The 20,647-nt window shown below is 41.4% G+C and overlaps 1 protein-coding gene across 2 annotated transcripts in view; it reads right to left on the minus strand.

Annotated features, from left to right (window-relative positions):
• Positions 1–20,647, minus strand: part of LOC135493844 (gamma-aminobutyric acid type B receptor subunit 2-like) — a 600,170-nt gene that overhangs the window by 448,756 nt on the left and 130,767 nt on the right. Inside the window, exon 2 of one of the 2 annotated variants that reach the window (XM_064781458.1) lies at positions 6,600–6,737. The exons of the other annotated variant lie outside the window; for it this stretch is intronic. Coding sequence (XP_064637528.1) covers positions 6,600–6,737 — 138 coding nt within the window. The remainder of the gene's footprint in view (positions 1–6,599; positions 6,738–20,647) is intronic. 2 annotated transcript variants of the gene reach the window in all.

Genomic DNA, 20,647 nt, shown 5'->3' on the forward strand with positions numbered 1-20,647 from the left:
GAAAGTAATCTCGAGTCATAGCATGTTTTGGAGGCATAATTCGACATGGCATGACTATTAGGTGAACTGTTGTAAAATATTATATTCTGGTGAACACTTTAGGGTGTATTATATGAATAGTCAGCCTTCCTTTCAATGGAGACGGACACAGAAAACCCATGCACTGTGATCAGATTGTCAGAAGCAGCATGGCCGCCATTATTGATTTTTTTAGGCTTGGTGCTGGCACAGTGCCAACTCATGAACTGCAAGCACGCGTGTTTTTTTCAAGTTAATGAGTTACTTTTACCCTTAGAATAATAAAGATGTATGCTCAAGAACAAACTGTCATGACTTAGGCAATAAAGATCTGACATTTAAAGGCAAATTTAATGAAGGAGTATTTGACATAAAAAAGATATTATAAGTTTTTGATTGGTTGCTCATTGGCATTGCTGGCTGTCATTTCACTTTTGCCCTATAATGTGGCAAATTTTGACTTTGAAATATGCACAAAAGGAATGATTCTAACATATATGATTTACCTTGGTCAAAAATGCTGGCTCTGGTCCAACTGTCAAAGGAAAAAATGTTTCACTGGCAACATTGGCAATGGCATGATGACTTATGGCAGTAGCAGCAGGGGGTGGAGTAGTAAACGCACAAGCTGCAGACTCCGAGCCTCCTTTAATTCCTTCCCAGCTTGGGTCAGCCTTGAATATATCAGCTATGGTCTCTGACACCATATCCAGTGCGACAGCTGGGCCACCTCCCGTCTTCTTCTCTTCTTTCTTGGCCTTGGCCTGTTGTGATTTGGCCTTGGCCTTCAACTGGCGCCACTTCTCTTTCACCTCATCCGAGGTTCTCTTGCAAATGCCAACAGCATTGACACTGGTGGCTATCTTTGTCCACAACTCATTTTTCCTATCATTCTCGGTCATGTTACGGAACTTGGATGTCATTATCGACGCATTCTGCCTCACCATTTGAGTCAGAATTGCTACTTCCCTGGCTGTAAAATTGGGCTTCTTGGATTTCTTTGTCATCATTTTGATTTTTTTTACAGGAAGTAGATCAATTCCAAAAAATTTGCAATGAATTATGGGAATTTTTTTTCTGAACAGAAGATAACATGTTGTTAACTAGCTGTTACCAAAAATGCTTAAAATGTTGCTTCTAACAACAACATATTTACGGTTTGTTTGGTAACGGCATGTTAAAATAAACTTTTTTTCTAACAAACGGGCCCAGTTAATTTGCTGTATCTCTGGACTGAGTGCTTTAATTTTGATCAAACTTGATTTGATGCGGAGCTTTAAATCCAGTCACTGAGGTTTTGTAAATGTCATGCAATCAATAAAGCAGGAATATTGGCGCTCCATCATCAGCTTGCTCTAAATGTGCTTTTGAAGATGGCTGCTAACAGATTTGAGCTGTGAACTCATGACGATGTTACACCAGCTAAACCTCTAGTGGTTAGTGTTAGTGAAGTTTTCTAAAATCAATGATATTGATGAAATGATCGTAGAGAGGCAACTATTCCCCTACGTATTGATAAAAAGTAAAATTTTTGCAAAAAAACTGTAAAGATCAATTGATGATTAGAAAATAATGACATCAATGCTTGAACAGATTCCAGTTTGTAGGGATTAATTCAACATCTCCTATTACAGATCTGTTTGGTTTAACAGAAAATATTCGGAGTCAACAGATCTGTCACACTAATGCCAGTATAACATGTATGCAACACCAATGTTAGTGCCGAGTTCACATTCGTAGTTATTGTAACAGATACGTAAAAAGATATGTCGAACCATAGTGGTCTGTCATTGAAAGAAGCCAGATGATGTCAACACCATAATAAACAGGATGTTAACTGAACCACAATTTTAGGTGTCGAGGTTAACATAATGTTAACATACCTGTTACACTGACATATAACACAGTGTGTAAGCTGAGTTGTGAACTCACCCAATGTATAGTTTATTTTCAGATTTGCGGTATCATACGATAAACACAGATCTTGCTAAAATCTAACAAGTTTCTAACATTTTGATTCCTTAAGCTACATCGATTTCATACTGTTAAACATTCTGTTGAAGTGTTTTTTTGTCTTTATTACGAAATGAAGTAAATTTGCAGCGAGGGACGCGCAATTCAACATATAGCCTTCGATAACTTAAGCTTAAAAGCGGATTTCGCACTGCTAGCGAATCAACCTCTGGTTGACATTTTCCGGGGCGGTAAATTCCTGTAAAATGCCCGATGCAGATCAGTACTCTAAGGATGAACATTTGACAATAGGCTTCCAGTTCCACTCAGAAATCCGGGTATGACTTGTTGATGATGTAATAACTGTTCTGTGTTGCTCGTGCGAAATCTTTTAATACAGAGCGACGCGCTGATTGGGCGTGTTTTTTTCCTACCGCTAGTCCGTCTGAAGGGCATGGATTTCATCAGGGTTTTGAAATATCGAGAGGTGGAGTATATTTTAAACCACTGGTTATGTCAGGATACCTTTTGACCCGGAGATTTAATATCCTGAACTCCGGGCATTGTGTGCGAGTCCGGGTTCTAAGTCATTTGGTATTCGTGAATTACGAGTCTCTCAGTGGTTTCCTCAAAAAAAAAAGCTCTTCCACGGCATACCTAAAATGGTAGAATTTAATTGACGCGTACATTCGGATCTAGAGCTATTGGGCCTGCTACGGACTGGTTTTAAGCACCATATCTCTGCTAGGGCGGCAGTCGAAGCAAAAGATCGTAAAGCAAGTATTAACAACAAAAGCTTCTCACTTATTGCAGCCTATCGGACGGAACCTTTTATGTGAAACTTCACCGATCGTGTTCTCTAAGATCCTAAAATCCGAATGCATAAGTTGAATCAGAACTTTATCGCGTCTTAAGTAGCAAGGGAGCGCCGTTTGCCTGGACGCACGATCAAGGGATAGGAACATGGATTTGGCACACAATGCCCGGAGTTCAGGATTTTGTTTATCCGGGGTGCCATCTGTACCATTTTCAGTTTCAATATGGCTTGAAAGAGTGTCCGTTTACAATATTGGGAAAGTGAATTCATCAGATACATGAAAGGAAGATGGATGAAAACCTATGATAATCATAGGAGCTCGCAGTTGTTGTATTTTAGTTTTACAGATGCAAAATCTTTTTCTGCTATATGCTAGTATTAAAACCGTGCGTGTCTTTATGGACTGTTCGATGAGAATACATTCGATTTCTTACTATGTCCGCGCGAGCGCGCAAGGGCCATTTATCAGTATGCATGTGAAGTGATGATCATAGCGATGGTGCACGCTCAGTGCTATGTAAGTGAATACGGTAGCACCACTGCTGGTAGTCTATCATATCTGAGGCCGAGTTCAGGCGCGAACAGTCGGACCGAACGCGTGGATCAGTACGAACGCCAAGTAGTAGGTTTATCATTCCCAAACTGCAGTATTCAAAACTCGATCTGTTACATTTGCGAATTTATCATATACCCTAAGTGAAGTGATCCGGTTGACAAGACCACGAAAACCTCCCTAAAAGGCCACAAAAATCCATTCAAATTCAACCAAAATTACGGACTGTGCTCCAGGGTACGGCTTTTATAAGACAATGCAAAGGCCACTGCTCTTCATAACTTCGCAGACTTTATTTTGAAATGTGCAAAAGATGCATGAAACATTTATCGCATGACCTGACCGTGAAATACAATCTCCCGCCAAATGTCCAATTTACATGCACCCGCTGAAATTGTCCCATGGTCCCTCTGCCCGAAATTAAAGGGACAATCACAAGTGTTGAAAAATAGTTATATATTGTTTGTGTTGCGCTAATTAGAAAACATAAATTAACACAATTTATAAAAGATGCAATAGTTCTGTTTCTCTTGATAACTGATGATTTATATTTTGACGCTAAATGTCACAGATATCAAATAATAATATTCAAATAAATGAAACGGCATCCTTTTTTTTCTGTGGCAAAACCCCGGGCACAACAAAAGGTACAATATAGAGCCACCTATTTTTTTGGCACTTTCATCTGTAACCGTCTATTTTTTTAGGATTTCAAAAATCCGGACAGTCATGAATTTTTCAATGTTCGTTATGAATTGTTGGAATTCAAAATCATGTATAACGAGTTATATTAATATGAAAGCTAATAAACTAAAGAATTCAGTTCTGCCAAACTTTTGGTGGTGGTTGGGGTCAACTCTTGGAGCCAAACTCACTTCATCGCTATGGAGAGATGCAGGTGGCGACCTTACTGCACAAAAAATGAAGACCCGCGATCCCGGGATTTCCCGTCGTGAGATCCCAGTGATTCCCCGACACCAAGAACAGAAACCCGCAGATTTTATTCCATATTTGGATAGCCCAGTACATTGGCTTGATATGAATAGGATGACGTAGTCGGGGATTGCCAAGTTGGGTATTTCAGCCGTTTTAAAGGACAACGTTGATATGTATGGCACGCCAAAGCGGAATAAATGCAAGACTTGAAAATATAATGCAACTTTGTGAAATACATTGCAACCCTTGAAAAAACATACCAACATTTCAAAAACTCATGTCAAGATTTAAAAATATGTATCAAGAAATTTGAAAATATAATTCAACATTCCCTAAAAATGTAGGTCAACTTGTTTTCAAAAATATATCGCAACCCTTGAAAAAAACATGGCAACATTTTGAAAAAAATCTCGCAACATTCACGTGACTTTCCTTTATGGGCTTGAAAGACCTGGAAGCGAGCTTGCAGTGGTATTTCTGTGAGATAGCGACGAATAGTGCAAACGCCAGCCAAAGTCCGATATTGAACCAGACCTATTGATTCGATTTAAAGATCTTCGATCATTTCCAAACTTCGAAAATGCGGAAACTACATGTCATGCATGTTCATGTTACTTGGTGCACATATGGACGACATGTATCCAACAGATGTACCACCGCATTAAAGCTCGTTCCTCAGTGGAAAAGGAAGGTCACGAGGTATTGTTTGGTAACGTGAATGGTTCTGCACTTTTTTTCAAAATGTTGCCATGTTTTTTTCAAGGGTTGCCACATATTTTTGAAAACAAGTTGACCTACATTTTTAGGAAATGTTGCATAATATTTTCAAATTTCTTGATACATGTTCTGAAAATCTTGAATAAGTTTTTGAAATGTTGGCATGTTTTTTCAAGGATTGCAATATATTTCAAAACGTTGTATCATATTTCCAAGTCTTGCATTTATTCCGCTTTGGCGTGCCATAGATATGGCGGTTCAGGGCGTTCGTGGCGGCTTGTAGCAAGGTGGCTATGGCTCCTGTTGGGTCAAAGATGAGATACGAATACTGTTTAATTTTGTGGAAGCCTCTGCGTATTGTTATCCCCATTCACCTCTCATGACGCCAATTGGACCTAATTTGCCATGCGGACTCGACCCTCAGAAGCTAAAGGAGCCAATCCGAGAAAGTCACGTGACCATACGTACGTAGAAGCACATGGCATGACAAACAAAGACCAAGAGAAATATGACATCATTTATTCATGTTACTCACCCATTGCGTCATGTTTTCGTAATATTAATGTGTTAACAAGGACCATCGTGTTGGTTTGAATAAATTCTTTTCAAACTGAATTAAGATACCGTTACTCGACAATAAGGTGATATTAAATCCCAAACGAACTATTCATTTTTGATATGGCGTAATACCATGTGACACTCCTACTCTACAGTTTAAAGCTAAGCTGCATGAACAAAACAGAAGCGTCTGTTTTAAAGAGAGACCACCGCGCCCCAGCGCGGTGGCCGAGAGAATTGCAAATAAATCGGGTATTACTATTATTCTGTTATCAATGGCATGGGCCAATGGAGTCGCATGTGTTATACTCTTGCTCTGATCTTGGCTGACATTGACAGTGAAACGAAATCAACATCATGTGGTTATAGTAGGCCCATGTTTTTTTAATGAAAGAGACACAATTTTGTCGTTTCTTAAGAATTGATATTGAGGTTTTAAAATCCCTCCTCCATTGTAGTGAGTGAGGGCGGAGCCTCATTCCTCGTATTCGAGGTTTTAGAGTATGTAGACCTTCATGTAGGTCTATTTGTTGGTGGGGAACAGATTATTTTCTTATTTATTTTCCAGCATAATTCCAACTTCTCTTTTTTACGTTCAGCTTCTCATCAGTACACTCGCACGACCATGGAGGTAAATTGTATTCCGTCAGCATGGTTGGACATAGCCTACGTGTTATTGTATGTGTACCCAAACTCATGATACAGCACTTCCAGTGTTCTAGTGACAGACTGACGGCAGCGCTAGTGTTTCGCCGTAGACTATCATGTTTCTGGCAGACTTCTGAAGGTGTTTCGGGCGTTTGCATTTCTCTCGGCCACCGCACAGCGGCGCGGTGGTCTTTTTTAATAACTGGACGCTTCTGTTTTTGTATATGAAGTTCAGCTTTAAAACATGGCCGACGGGCGTTTGTGTTTTTTAACTTGGCTGCTAAGGTTTTCATGCATGCAGTCAGCTTTAAAATAACTGGATAATCATCAACCATAAACATCGACAATTACCAGACTGAGGTAAAATGAAAAGAAAACTTAACACCAGGATCAACTCACCTGGAGTAGATTCCAATTCGAGACTAATTGAGCAATGGTCTGAGTGACGGACGAACATGCTGAACCGATGACCATGTGAATCTGGGGTTTGTTGTAGATGAAATCAAACAGGGCGTCCATACCAACACCAGGGTCACACTAAAAATGCATAAAAGCAAGGTTTATATTAGAAAGAAAAACACAACAAAAACTATTTCCGACGAATATAACCATGACAGCCATCGCTGTCCAAATTTTGTCATAATATGATGAGGAACAGCGCCAACAATTTCCCTCTATTGCAGTGTTCTTGCTCGCGAGCTCCTCGAAGTACCGGTATACAAACCATGTGCATATAATGTAGGGCTGGATGTTTCTATTGCGGAATGCTGCATATTGTGATGTGCAGCGCCCTTGATCAATAGCCAAAAATAGGTTTCTAAAATATACAAACACGCCCATTCGGTGAAGATTTCTCAAGCGCATCGATGAATTCGCCTGCAAAATAACATTGGAGGGAGAAAGTGTTGAAAGAAATCTAACCATAATGCCTAAGCAAAGAAAATAAGACTGTCTCCATAGCATGCCTATGTAGCCATGGAATTCATTCTAATCTTGGACTACCACGATTCTTCTTTTTCTATAAAAACTAAATATCATCCTTGGGTTTTAAATGCTGTCCATTCTCGAGGCTGTATTTTTAAAAACCTCAGTTTTCCTCTTGCAGTAATTCAGGCGATCCAATCAGCAACTTTTGTTACCAGGGCAGAAGCACGGATGCAAGGGATTCGCAAATACGGGCTATGACGTCATCATCAGCGAACAACGATGTGTTAGTCTCGAACTCTTCTCGAGCACTTCCTAAGCGAGATTTCTCGCCTGAAACTCAAACATCACGTTTTTTTCGCTTCTTTTCTTGGTAAATTCTTGGTAAATTCTTACGTGCAATTCAAAATTATTCCCACCCTCCTTTCCATAGTCTCCATCTACCACTGAAACGCCCCTTTGTTTGTCCAGTACAGCAAGTAAGACTGTAATTTCCTTTTCCCCCTTTAAATTTTGCTCCTTGATTACTACCTCCATCACTCGAGCCTTAGTTTGGGTTTGTTGTATGTGAAAATACAGATACTCTAGTTTGAGATAAGAAATAAGCTTTTGAATCCGAGTTGAGTGCCATAAATCATCAAACTGGTCGCTCCTTCACGTAACGTAACAGTATTTGTCTCTGTGTGTATCACATTGTGTGGTCCATTGTTATGCTCTGTGTACATTTCGTGTACATTACACCGCTACGGTTTTATACTTGTTTACGTTTCAAAACTCCATCTAAAACATATTTTCTTCCTCACCAAATCCTTTATTACGCCCAGATGATGTACTTGCGGTCACTCACCTCATATTCTTGCTATGCAAATCATGATATGATCGAAAGTTTAATGAAGATATCAGAGATTTGATAGGACACTTTTGACGCGCCGTCGGACTCTTCTCCGCGCGCCTGGATGACAGTTCTTTCGGACAATCCACCGTATATCCATTAAAAAAAGGCCCGCCTACGCATATGAACTCTTTCATGTTTAAAGACTTTGTAGTCAGAGATATTGTTGAGACAATGGTGTACGTCTTTTTCGGGTTATGACTCATCTATGATACTATATTTTCAAGTTTTACGGGTCACGCCTTCTACGGCCTGTGATCCGCGTCAAGTCACTTTACGTTGACAACGACGTACACTTTCGGTCTGGACACACGTCCCTCAGTCATTCTTTAATATTTCCTAAACCATACATCAAAATCTCACTAAATCCTGAATACGAATTCTTATTTATGTCAACTACCAGTAGTATGTAACCATTTTAGGGTTATGTGCTTTTAGTTTAAGACATTTAATGACAAAGCTAGATGAAGTGCGATTCCGCCGTCTTATTCTACTGACGTAATACCTTAGACGCTCGAGCTTCCAGTGTCCGACACCTGTTTTAGAAGTTAAAATATGTAAGATTTAGACATATAACCATTATCAAAATTTGTATATATGATCTTGAGAATCATTAGGAAGATTTGGATGGGTTCGATTGAAGATTATATGTTTCGTTATAGAGTTATCGAGGCGATCGTATCGGTATAAATTGAGAATGCGGCGTCACATCCATTTACGTTAAAGGCTTAACCATTACGCACGGCGGCGTCATTTCCTAGATGCCCTGTGTTTAGTTCAAAAGTGCTCAAAACTCTTCCATTAAAAAGCCATGGAAGTTTTTCCTATCTTTTCTTCTAACATTATGGGATCAATTCCATGTTTCAGTTTTCTGGTTATTAGAACCGCATGCTTGCCGTTTCGAATTATATTCGGCACTCACTCTCAAAAATTGACTAAATTTCGGGTCACGTGACGTGATTCTAGCCTCGTGATTGGATGTGGCGTGACGTCGTGAAGCTATAAATGACGTAAAATTTTGTTATGTAATCACTCTTGACTTGGGTCTCAAGCCGAAAGGTTGGTACTCAGGCTCCCGGCGGGCTCCGCCCCGTCGGGACGCCGCTGGTGTAGTTGACAAGGGTCGTGAATACACTAATGTTCTACTTTAAATGGCATCGGGCCACCCATGGCTTATACTAAATATGAAAGCAAATATATGAAACGACCGTTAGGTTATGTTACAGGAATTTATTGCTGAGCAAGGTTATGAGCCTGATCGATGTACAATACCTTATGAGACAGAAAGAAATCTACGTTTTCGTTAAAATTGATGACTTTGTTGGCCATTTATACCTACCCACATACTTTGTAGCGGCGCCCTTCGGATAACGTACGTTGGGATCATCTATAGAGTACTTGGGTTATCCTATTCATATATTAGACTTGTCAAGACAAGTCTTTAACCAGGTTGTTATAAACCACAGTAATGGTTGTGACAATGATCAAGTGTGACACTCTATGGATGGTGCTATATCTCAGAAGCATCCGGTACAACACCGAGTCAACCAGGAGGAAAAATCGCTACAACTTGCAATTTTTAATTGCCAGCGAAGCTTTTCGCATACCGTCTTTTCTTCGATATAACCATTAGTGCCGGACTACTTCGAGAAATCATGTAAAAGTTGATTCGCTTTACACTGTATAATACAGAGATGTAAAGGGCGTATGAATACATACATTGCTTTTTCACAGCAAAATATTGCTACCGAACAACGAACCAGGCTGAGGAATTAATGCGAGCATAGTTCCCAAATAATTGAGTTGTCGCATAATGTTGTCGATGTAACTTTATCTAGGGGGATTGTAAATATTCTGCACTAATTGCAGGATGCTTTTTAGCCATGATACTGATTCTAGGACATTTGCCCCCCCGGACATTTCCCCCCTGGACATCTGCCCCCTAGGACATCTGCTCCCCTAGGACATTTGCCCCCCCCCCCCCCCAGGACATCTGCCCCAACCTATTCTGCCCCTAGGACGACCTCCCCCGATTTAATGTGTTCCGGTAAGGGGTCATTCAATTACGGTATAACATACACAAACTTTGGCAATTTCTGAATGCACCCATGGCACAGCTACCCATCCACCTCTCAGTCCCCTACCCTAGCTCTGTGTATGTAATTCTTGAACAATCCCTTACATGAGTGAGCTTCATAATGATTTAGCCAGTTAACAAACTAAACTACTACAAAATAAAAATCCACAAAGAATTAATTTTGCTTCGTCCTTATCCACAAACAATGTCCTTATTTTGAAAAAACAACAACAACAACCGGTTATCATGAAAGATCGCTCACTCCTACACAATTTCAAGTGGACCTTTGCTTCATGTCAAGGTAGGGTCCTTGTTCTAGTTCGAGGTCAACATTAGGCTCAATCAAAGGATTATCCAAACTCCTAACCTTTACATTGTATCAAATTACAAGAAATGCAAAACCAAAAAGTGATTTTTTTTCTTGACCCTGTCAGTCTCTAATTTGTTTAAAAGTCCAATTTCAACCTAACCAGTAGGAGGGAAAGCAATTAAATCACCAGAGTCCTCTTGTCTCAATCACCAACAATTACTGCAACAAAATGTTTGCTTTTTCACTTGCACCTGATGTAGGCTATAGAAAGCCCAAAAGGATTATGCAAACTTCACATTTCTTGAATTGAATGTACACGTAGTTTGATGTGTGCATATAACTTCCAACTTATAAATTAAGTTTCAATTTCGAAGAAATCACACTGGTCACTGATATGTCACTGTAAGTAGGCTACTATTAGTACCTGTCAATTGCATCAAGAGCCCTCACTAGTATTGTGTGCAATGCCTCTCAGAAAAGCAATGGTAGGCCTATTAGCGTAGTCCGCCACGATGTTCCTCATCCTTAGCTGCACATCTCGGTAGACGGCCCTTTGAGCCCGAGGATTTTCCCCTGCCTGCTGTTGTACCATCTCCATATGGGTCAGGGCTTCTTCACGCTTCAGTACATCAAGAAACCTCCAGAAGTTAGGGTGGTGTGCCCCCACGTCTGCTTGGAAGCAACGGTGCCACCCTTCCACATGGTTGTTGATTCTCGGTATGTCCTGCATAGTGCGCTCATGCATATTCCACATTCCGATTTGAAACATAGGGTTCCTTCGACCATTTCCATCCTCCCTCGGTGCACCAAGATACGTTGCCTCAAAGTACTCAACAATGGGATGTGCGTTATCAGGTAGGTTGTTTCTTAGTTCATTGAATAGACCTACGTCAATAACATCGGCGACGGGTACGAATGCCACGGCAGGAATCATGCGCAGTTCCAAGGCAAATTCTGCATCAGCTTGGTATGCATCGGCTAAGCCACGGGCCTGAATCTGTAATGCAAAGTAGGTGTAAGGTGCAGGCCTAGGCCCTATAGTTGGGGCGGGGGGGGGGGGGGGATTGCCTCAATCTCTACCAAGATTTGGAAGTAGGTAGGCCTACATATCTGAAAGATTTCAGGTATAAAAGGGTTTCTTCCCATTTCACCCCTTCCCGTTCCGCCCCTCCCTTCCCATTTCGCCTCTTTCCATGATTGCCCCCTCTTTTGTTAAAAGCAAAATCATGTCACAGGGCCTAACTTGGTTATAGCTTCTTTGAAAATGTACAAAAATGGGCGAGATGGGAAAGGGGCGAATCGGGAAGGGGGTGAAATGGAAAGTGGCGAAATGGGAATTTAAACCGTACAAAGGCTGAGCGCTGGTTTTTCAACTGTAGTGTACACTATGATTTGCCAGTGTATTTTATTCATCGCTACTTACCTGGCGGTAGGCGTTCTGAGTTAAATGAAAGAAGCAGCCCTTGACTGTGACTCCGGGAAAGACATTGACCAGTGCGTTTACGGCAGCCCTCTCAAGTCGATGAGAACCTCTGTCGGAGCAAGCCCGTTAACCCCACCAGCAACGTTTGACACTTCCTGAAGAACACGTTCATATGTCTCCTGTCTCTTGTTGGTAAGGAGGGCGTAGACGCAAGGGAAAACTCTCCCATTGCCTGCTAGTCTATGAATGGTATATAGTTGAAAAAACACCTCAGGGACAGTTTTAAAAGTTCCATCTGCGAACCAGTAGTTTGATCCAAGACGGCACTGTCTTCCATCTTCACTCATGAAGATTATGATTCTGTTTTGATTCCCTTCACCATTGTCGAACACCAGAAAGGGACCATCTCTAGATGTCACTTGCTGACCTGGCGGAATAACTACAGCAGCTGCATTTACGGGAACCGGCAGTGGATTCCCAACTCTTTTCTGTTTCTTCGGATATTGCGGCGCAGGTTGTCCACGGCAACCATTGCCCCACTTGCTCCGTCAGACAAGTTCCGGGTACCTTCCGTGATAATTTGCTGTGGAGTTTCCTCCGTCGTTTCTGCCCGTTCTCTCATATTGGCACGAGCTGTTAGCATTTCTGTTCTTGCAGCATCCCCCGCATGGGTATGACCGATCGTCCGTTGCACCACTCTGTTCCCCATTATATGGATCCTTGCTTTGCATTGGTTCTTTCTCCTCTTTTCACATTCGAAGCACTCCCTGCCTCCTGCTGGGCTTTCTGTTTTACATAGCAGTAGCCCTCAAAAATTAATTTTCGGGCCCCTCTGATGGTTGTTGTGAACTCCATCCTGTTATGCTAGCTTCTGTGTGCAGTCTAGCCTTGACAAATGATGTTGACGTGGCAATCTTGGGAGTCATACAGATTCACTGAATCATGCAGTGCATTCATATAAGCATTTAGAATTCCTGGAAATCCACAATGGATTTTGCTGAGAAATTGATAGAAAAAGACTCATTGGGGGGGGGGGGGGGAGCATATTTGGAAGCGGGGTGCCTGGGGGGCAAATGTCCTAGGGGGGCAGATGTCCGGGGGGCAAATGTCCTAGAGGGGCAGATGTCCGGGGGGGGGGCAAAGTCCAGGGGGAGTTGTCCAGGGGGAATTGTCCGGGGGGGGGGGAAATGTCATGTCATGTCATGTCATGTCATACAAATATTGGTCTTGGATGTTTCGTTTACTTCTAATGTACTGCTATCTCTTCAAAATCAGCTACAAATACACATATAACATTACGCAAATATACTGTATAACTAAGCCATAAAGTGCTTGAATGGATTAATTTTGCGTAATTTTGCTTTGGATTAAGATTTCTCGCTATCCGCCATTTTGATTTTTTTTCATACATTTTCAGGAAAATGGCTTATCCTCAGTTGTAATCGAAAAGGCTTTTTACTTGATTGTTTCTTCTTATCAACTTAAACAGTAATCAAGTATATCTGCTCATTCGCACTGCGTTTGCGCATAATTAACCTGACGCTTATCGCGCGCCTATGACGTAGCGCCTAAAATGTCGGTTTTGGGGGTTCAAAAACGTCGGTGCCCACGCCTAAAAAATCGGTAATTTTTCGTACCAAAAAAAGCGGTGACCACGCAGCAAAATAATGGTTGCAGACTCAGCAACACATTCTGCGCTCATTACGTCATCGTACTTTCGTTGAAATTTGGGTCTGTACGTGAACATGAACAGGTAGGCATTATTTAAGGAGCTGTAGAGGCATGTTCCTTATGACGTCAGTCCATGCATATTAATGAGGTTGTGACGTATGTAACACACATATTAAATGAGAAAATGTGACCAATGCGATTGGTTGTAATCATTTCCGTCAAAAATAACACGTGGGGTATTGTGTTTACATGGATCGGATGGAGAGTTTGTACACTTAACCCACTTCTCCCCAATATCTATTCCACCTGTTTGCTTCAAGTCATGCCGCATGGTGGTGGGGGGGGGGGGGGGGGCGGGATTGGTAATTTTCCAACAAGGCAGTAGTAATAAAAAGTATCTTGGGATTAAATTTAAGGGGAAATGAATGCCAAGCAAATTAAACCTTTTTTTAACAATCGCCAAGCCTTCAAGGCCTGTGAGGCCAGGCTGCTATGAGGCCGATCAGACCAGATCTATTCATCTATCCCTATATATTCCTCAGAGCCTAATCTACAGCAGGTAGAGTGGCATGCAGATGCTCGAATAAAGAAGTGCAAGCATTTATGAGACAAACATGTTGTATCCGGATCACCACTAATTTTGTTTGATTTTTTTTAAGACATACATGTATATGATGCAGAAAAGGTAGGTACTCTACTCGAAGTAGGGTCTACTGGTACTCAAGTCTGCAAAAGAAAAGTCACCCAACTCAAACAGAACATATCATTTCCTACAAGTTCAGAAAAAAACCACCATACTTTCCCGCTGGCACATCACTGCGCATGCGTGTTATATAGGTCACAAATTCATTGATATGCATGAACTGACGTCACAATGCATGTTTTAGGAACATGCCTCTACAGCTCCTTAAATAATGCCTACCACATGAACAGCTCGAGCCCCGTTGTTACACTCATATGCAAGTCGCCAGGGTGTTTTGCATGCATGTGTAGTTGGTATCTAGCAGTATGTGACTACGAATCTATCGCTTCTGGTTCGGTGAATGAGATATTTTATTTCGAAGTTTTATTCTAGATGGACGCATTTTTCGCGCCTGTTTTCATTTTCGGGTCATTTTAGACATAGCTCCTATAGAGGAAGGTCTGTCTAATGTCGCATCGTAACATGGAGGTCACTATTGGCAATATCAAGGACTGAGGTCGCATTTACATTCGCCTTCGCCTCTCGATTTTACACGAAGTGTAAACAGCCCGAAAGGTGTTGTGATTATAAACTGTTAGCTATAAACTATTGAGCACGGTGGGGTGATAACTCGATTTTAAAGGTTGTTTGATCTATGCCGACGCCACGATTATTTGGGCCATTGCTTTTGGTAGGGGGAGTTTTTAATTACTACCACCAGTTTATAAGATTAAGAAGCGTCTTAGGGAAGTGTATGACTACAGTTGATACACATCCAGTCTCCAGCCTTTGGTTAAAAGAACATATTTAGGAACGTGGGTCGTACTTGTTGCATAACATTCAGTCGGCAACAGTACTTAATCTGAAACACGAAGCTTCGGGCGTATCATCTTACATGCATGTTACAAATGTAGCTCTGGCAAGAAAGGATGATGTAGAGAGAGTCATGACGAATCCCTGCTATTCTCGCTTTATTTTTCTTTCACAGGTTATGAGCCGAAAGCGTCTTTCAAACGGGCGGTTTTCGTTGCTGCGACCTGCTATCATGATTCGATGCGAGCCGGAAAAATCTATTTCGATGGTCAACAATCGATATTTAATAGCTGCGCCCTGCAATTATCAAGTTACACACGGCAATTACCGGTTTTACCGCTAGACCAGAGGTATTTGTATCGTTAATTGCAGCCATAATTGTAAACCGTGCGATGAAAATCATTTGTTTGCAGGGTGCTGACGAAACGAGTGCGAGCTGTGCCTTGCGATATTGCCATGATTGCAGAGTCCGCAATGTAACGGAAGCATCACATTCATATGTACAAACTCAAGAACGTATGCAAACTGGGTGTAGTCGAATGGGACACCGCCATGTGCACTGCCTGTTCTCAATAGACTGCTCTGTATTCCTTGTTCCTACTGATTCGACAGTCAGCAGCTCATAACCTCATCAGTGTACTTCATTAGACAGTGCCGGTGTAATAGCCTTAAATATCCCAAGTGAAAAAGTTTGCCTTGCTATTTATATGGTGATATGTTAAGGAAGGGTTATAATCATAAAGACTTAAAAGATGCAATACAGCGGAGATGAACCAGATCCTAATCTTGACTGGATTGTCATTGATTGTACGGAGATATATCATAGAGATTCCAGAACATCTGTTTGTAATATCTGCTGCCCCAAATCTGATCACCTGATGACGAACTGGCATACAGAAGGCAAAGATATATGGGACCACTATACAAAGTGATAGTTGTTAGCTTATCTCAAGGATTACACGAACGTCATTTTTGGCGTGGCCACCGATGTTTTTGGCAAGAAAAATTACCGTTTTGTGGGCGCGGACACCGACGTTTTCGGACACTGTGACGAAGCTGGTTTGTCTCCGTTTCGTCTTGTCTCTCTGTCCTTGGTTGTGACGTTAGTGTGGTTTACTTTGGGCAGATGGCACCACTGTTCTGGGTCAAGCGCCGCCATCTCTCAACCAGTGAACACGTAGATTTTCTTGTCTCCAAACTTTTGTAAATTTCTCTATCCATCTCAAGTTGTGTTCATTAAATTATTTCTATTCGATTTCTATGGTTTTGTGGATTCTTTTGAGGCCACGATACTTTAGCGAGCCGTTGTATCGTGACATATGGGGGCTCGTCCAAATTCCGATTAGTGGAAAATAGTTTTTTCAACATGGCGCGCTTGACCCTTGCGAAGGCAAGTAAAACTCATATTAGTACATGCATTGTGTCCAGTATCGCCATTCATTGTTGTATTGGCGGACTGTAAACACGGGCACTGCACTGCACTGTGCTGTGCATCTATGTGATGTGCATTTGACTGGCATTAAATTATATGTTCACATGCATGTCATTTGTGAAAATCTGTAAACCCGTGTATGGTTTCTGATTTCTTCTTGTAGTATTTCTCAGTTGAGTCTGAGAAATAACTTTTGTGTGCGATTGTTGCACTTGATTGAGTACAGGTACATAATTTTTACTTAACCTTGCTTGTGGCAGATATTGTTCGTGCGTAGACTGTGATATCATTGAGTCACTTTGAAGTCTTCTAGCAATTTTGGTCTGTGCACAGATTTTGAATTACACTTAGTACATTTTTGAAGTTCGTGTGAATTATTTTTGAATATTTTGTCACATTTTTGTGTTGTGCTAGTGTATGATGGCTTTCAATTTAGAAGCCTTTGTGGAGGATCCTGATTGGGGGATGCTGGAGGACCTATTAAAGGTCAATTTGATCAGTCTAGCTGATCATTTCGGTATTTTGGTCGCAAAACGTGACAGGAAGCAGGTTATCTTAGATATTTGGTATCTGGTCTTCTGGAGAAGATAATTGTGAAATATGTTGAAGTGTTTAGTGTGGCAAGTGGCAAAAAACCTATTGGCAGTGATGAACCGGTTGTTGACGTAATTAGATTGAAGGAGTTAGAGCTCGAGCAACAGAGACTTGCATTTGAACAAAGAAAGTTAGAATTTGGTCATCAGATCCGTTTGAAAGAATTAGAGATGAGAGCGGCTACTGCTTTCCGCGGTATACATGTTGGTTCAGTAGGGCATGCGTCTGGTTTTGATGCAAGCAAGCATATCCGGTTAGTCCCTCCTTTCAATGAAAAGGAAGTCGACAAATATTTTTTGCACTTTGAGAAGGTGGCCCACAGTTTAGCATGGCCTGAGGAGATCTATACCTTGTTGCTACAGAGTGTTTTAAAGGGTAAAGCCCAGGAAACATATTCATCTTTGTCAGTCGGTCAGTCAGCTGATTATCAGGTGGTAAAACGGGAAATTTCAAAACCATATGAGCTTGTTCCGGAGGCTTACCGTCAGAAATTTTGCCATCTTAGAAAAGCTGATGGTGTCACGTATGTTGAGTTTGCTAGGGAAAAGGAAGACTTGTTTAACAAGTGGTGTACTTCAGTCAGTGCCAAAGAGTATGGTTCTTTGAGAGACTTGATTTTAGTTGAGGAGTTCAAACGGTGTTTGCCTTCAGAAATCAAAATGTTCTTGGATTAACACAAAGCGAAGAATTTAGAGGAAGCAGCTACGCTAGCAGATGATTATTACCTTACACACAAACATGTATTTGGTAAGAGGGTGCTTACTCCTCATATTCGCAGGCCAGAAATTCATCAGTTAGTTCCAGTCAGCCTGCAGCTGCATCTTCACAACCTGTGGTAAATTCTTCTATTTCTAGTCAGTCTGGGGCAGCCTCTTCTCAGCCAAGGCCAGGTAGTAAGGGCACAAGAGATAGTAGGTGTTTTTATTGCAAAAAGGAAGGCCATAAAATGGCTGACTGTCTAGTTTTGAAAAGAAAGAACACAAAGATGCCAAGTGAGAGTGCACTCATTGTAGATCGTGGTATAAACCGTCATACTTGCAAGGTTGGTTCTCAATATTTACATTTTGTATCAACTGGCTATATTTCTATTCCAGGCTCATCTTCTTGTGTACCATTTGTTATTTTGAGAGATACAGGAGCTTCTCAGTCTTTACTGCTGGAGGGTGTTTTGGAGTTGAGTGATGAGATTCACACAGGTAAAAACATTCTGATCAAGGGGGTGGAATGTAGGGATTTCATTTCTGTACCATTGCATAATGTCAATCTGAAGTCTGAATTGTATTCAGGTGCTGCAGAAGTTGGTGTGCGGCCTGTTTTGCCTGTAAGTGGTGTGTCATTTATTTTAGGCAATGATTTAGCAGGTGGTAAAGTTACTGTAGACCCCATTGTCAAGGTTAAGCCTGATTTCTCAGTGTGTGATTGTGATGGTTTGGGAAAGGAATTCCCTGAAGTTTTTACAAGCTGTGTTTTCACAAGGTCTAAGACTAAGGCTGAGTTGTCTGCCTTTGCACAAGATGATTTGAGTGTACCATTGAATAATCTTTTTGAGTCTGTTGAGCAGACTGGTGGTGTGTCGGGTGTTTTAGATTCACCTGCTGGTACTGAGCATTTTAATGAAAATATTTCACGTGATGATGATGTATTTATGTTCAGCCGTAAAGATTTGATCAGGGATCAAGAAAGCGACCCTGAGGTTTGTAAGCTCGCTGAGAAAGTTGTTGATGTTGCGGGTGTAGATGAACAGGTTTATTATTTTAAACAAGGTGGTGTTTTGATGAGGAGTTGGCGTCCTCCAGATGCTAGTAAGTTAGATGACTGGAGGGTAAGACATCAAGTTGTTGTTCCGTTGTCCTGCCGGCAGACAATTTTGAAACTTGCTCATGGCGCCCCTATGAGTTCCCACCTCGGTATTACAAAAACGTATCAGAGGGTTTTGAGTCAATTTTTCTGGCCTGGTCTTCGATCGGATGTGGTAAAATTTTGTGGAGAGTGCCATACTTGTCAAGTTGTTGGAAAGCCAAACCAGACAATACCCAAGGCACCCCTTCGACCGATACCATCTGTTGTGGAGGCTTTTAGCAGGGTAATCATTGATTGTGTTGGCCCTTTGCCAAAGTCGTCTAGTGGAAACCAATACTTGTTAACGATCATGTGTGCAGCGACAAGGTTCCCCGAAGCCATACCTCTCCGTAACATTACGTCCAGATCTGTTGTAAAGGCGTTGATCAGGTTCTTCAGTTGGGTCGGCCTGCAAAAGGACGCTTCGCAGTCGGATAACGGCTCTAACTTTATTTCAAAAATATTTCAACAGGTTATGAGTCAGCTTGGAATAAAGCATGTAAAATCCAGTCCTTATCATCCTGAATCTCAAGGGGCCTTGGATAGGTTCCATTCTACACTGAAGAACTTGCTTTCTGCCTATTGCTATGAGAATGAAAAGTCATGGGATGAAGGAGTCCCACTGGTTCTTTTCTCTGTTAGAGAATGATTGTGTTCAGGAATCTTTAGGTTTTAGTCCTTTTCAGTTGGTGTTTGGGCACGAGGTTAGAGGCTCTTTGAAGTTGATCCAAGAAATGTGGCTTTGTGAGTCAGAAGATGTTGGTACTGGACGTGGTGTAAATCTTCTAAACTATGTTTCGAAATTTCGAAACCGGTTGTTTAGAGCTGTTGAGATGGCAACGTCAAATTTGGAATCCAGTCAGTCAAAAATTAAGTCTTTGTTTGACAAAAAAGTCAAGGAGAGAAATTTTCAAGTAGGAGACCGTGTATTAGCTCTTCTACCCCTTCAGGGTAACTCTCTCCAGGCCAAGTATTCTGGCCCTTACAACATTATCAAAAAGGTTTGTGACGCTGACTATGTCATTTCCACTCCAGACAGGGTGAAACAGACTAGACTTTGTCATGTCAATAATTATGCTAAAAGCGTATCACGGTCCTGATGTCTGTCCTACTGATACTTTGCTTGGCTCGGTTGCATTAAATTGCGTGCCTGAGAGTTGTTGTGATGAAGACGTATCAGACTATGTTCCAAGGTTGAAGAACTCAGATGTATCAAAAACATTAGATGCAAAGTTAGCACATATTAAGATCAAGCGTGAACGAGATGCTGTCAAGAGTCTTGTACTGGAATATTCTCATGTATTTTCTGATGCTCCGACTAAGACTAATGTTCTTGAGCAAGATATTGATGTTGGTGATGCAAAAGCTGTAAAAATTGGTCCTTATCATAATAGTCCTGTTAAAAACCAAGCTCTTGAAAAAGAGGTAGGGTATATGTTGGAACATTATATTATTGAGCCTTGTCATAGTGAGTGGTCCAGTCCTTGTCTTTTAATCCCTAAAAAGGATGGTAGTTACAGGGTGGTTCAAGACTACCGCCGGGTAAACCTGCTCACAAAAACGGATTGTTTTCCGAACAAAAGGCAGGATGACTGCATTGAAAAAGTGGGAAAGTCTAGATACATTAGCACTTTTGATATGCTTAAGGGGTATTGGGGTGTCCCTCTCTCTGACAGGGCCAAGGATATCTCTGCTTTTGCTACTCCTACTGGTTTGTATCGTCAAAAAGTTATGCCGATGGGACTTAAAAATGCTTCAGCTAGCTATCAGCGTTTGATGAATCGGGTGAT

This window comes from Lineus longissimus, chromosome 9 (assembly GCF_910592395.1).
Source record: "Lineus longissimus chromosome 9, tnLinLong1.2, whole genome shotgun sequence".
Classification (NCBI taxonomy): Eukaryota; Metazoa; Nemertea; class Pilidiophora; order Heteronemertea; family Lineidae; genus Lineus; species Lineus longissimus.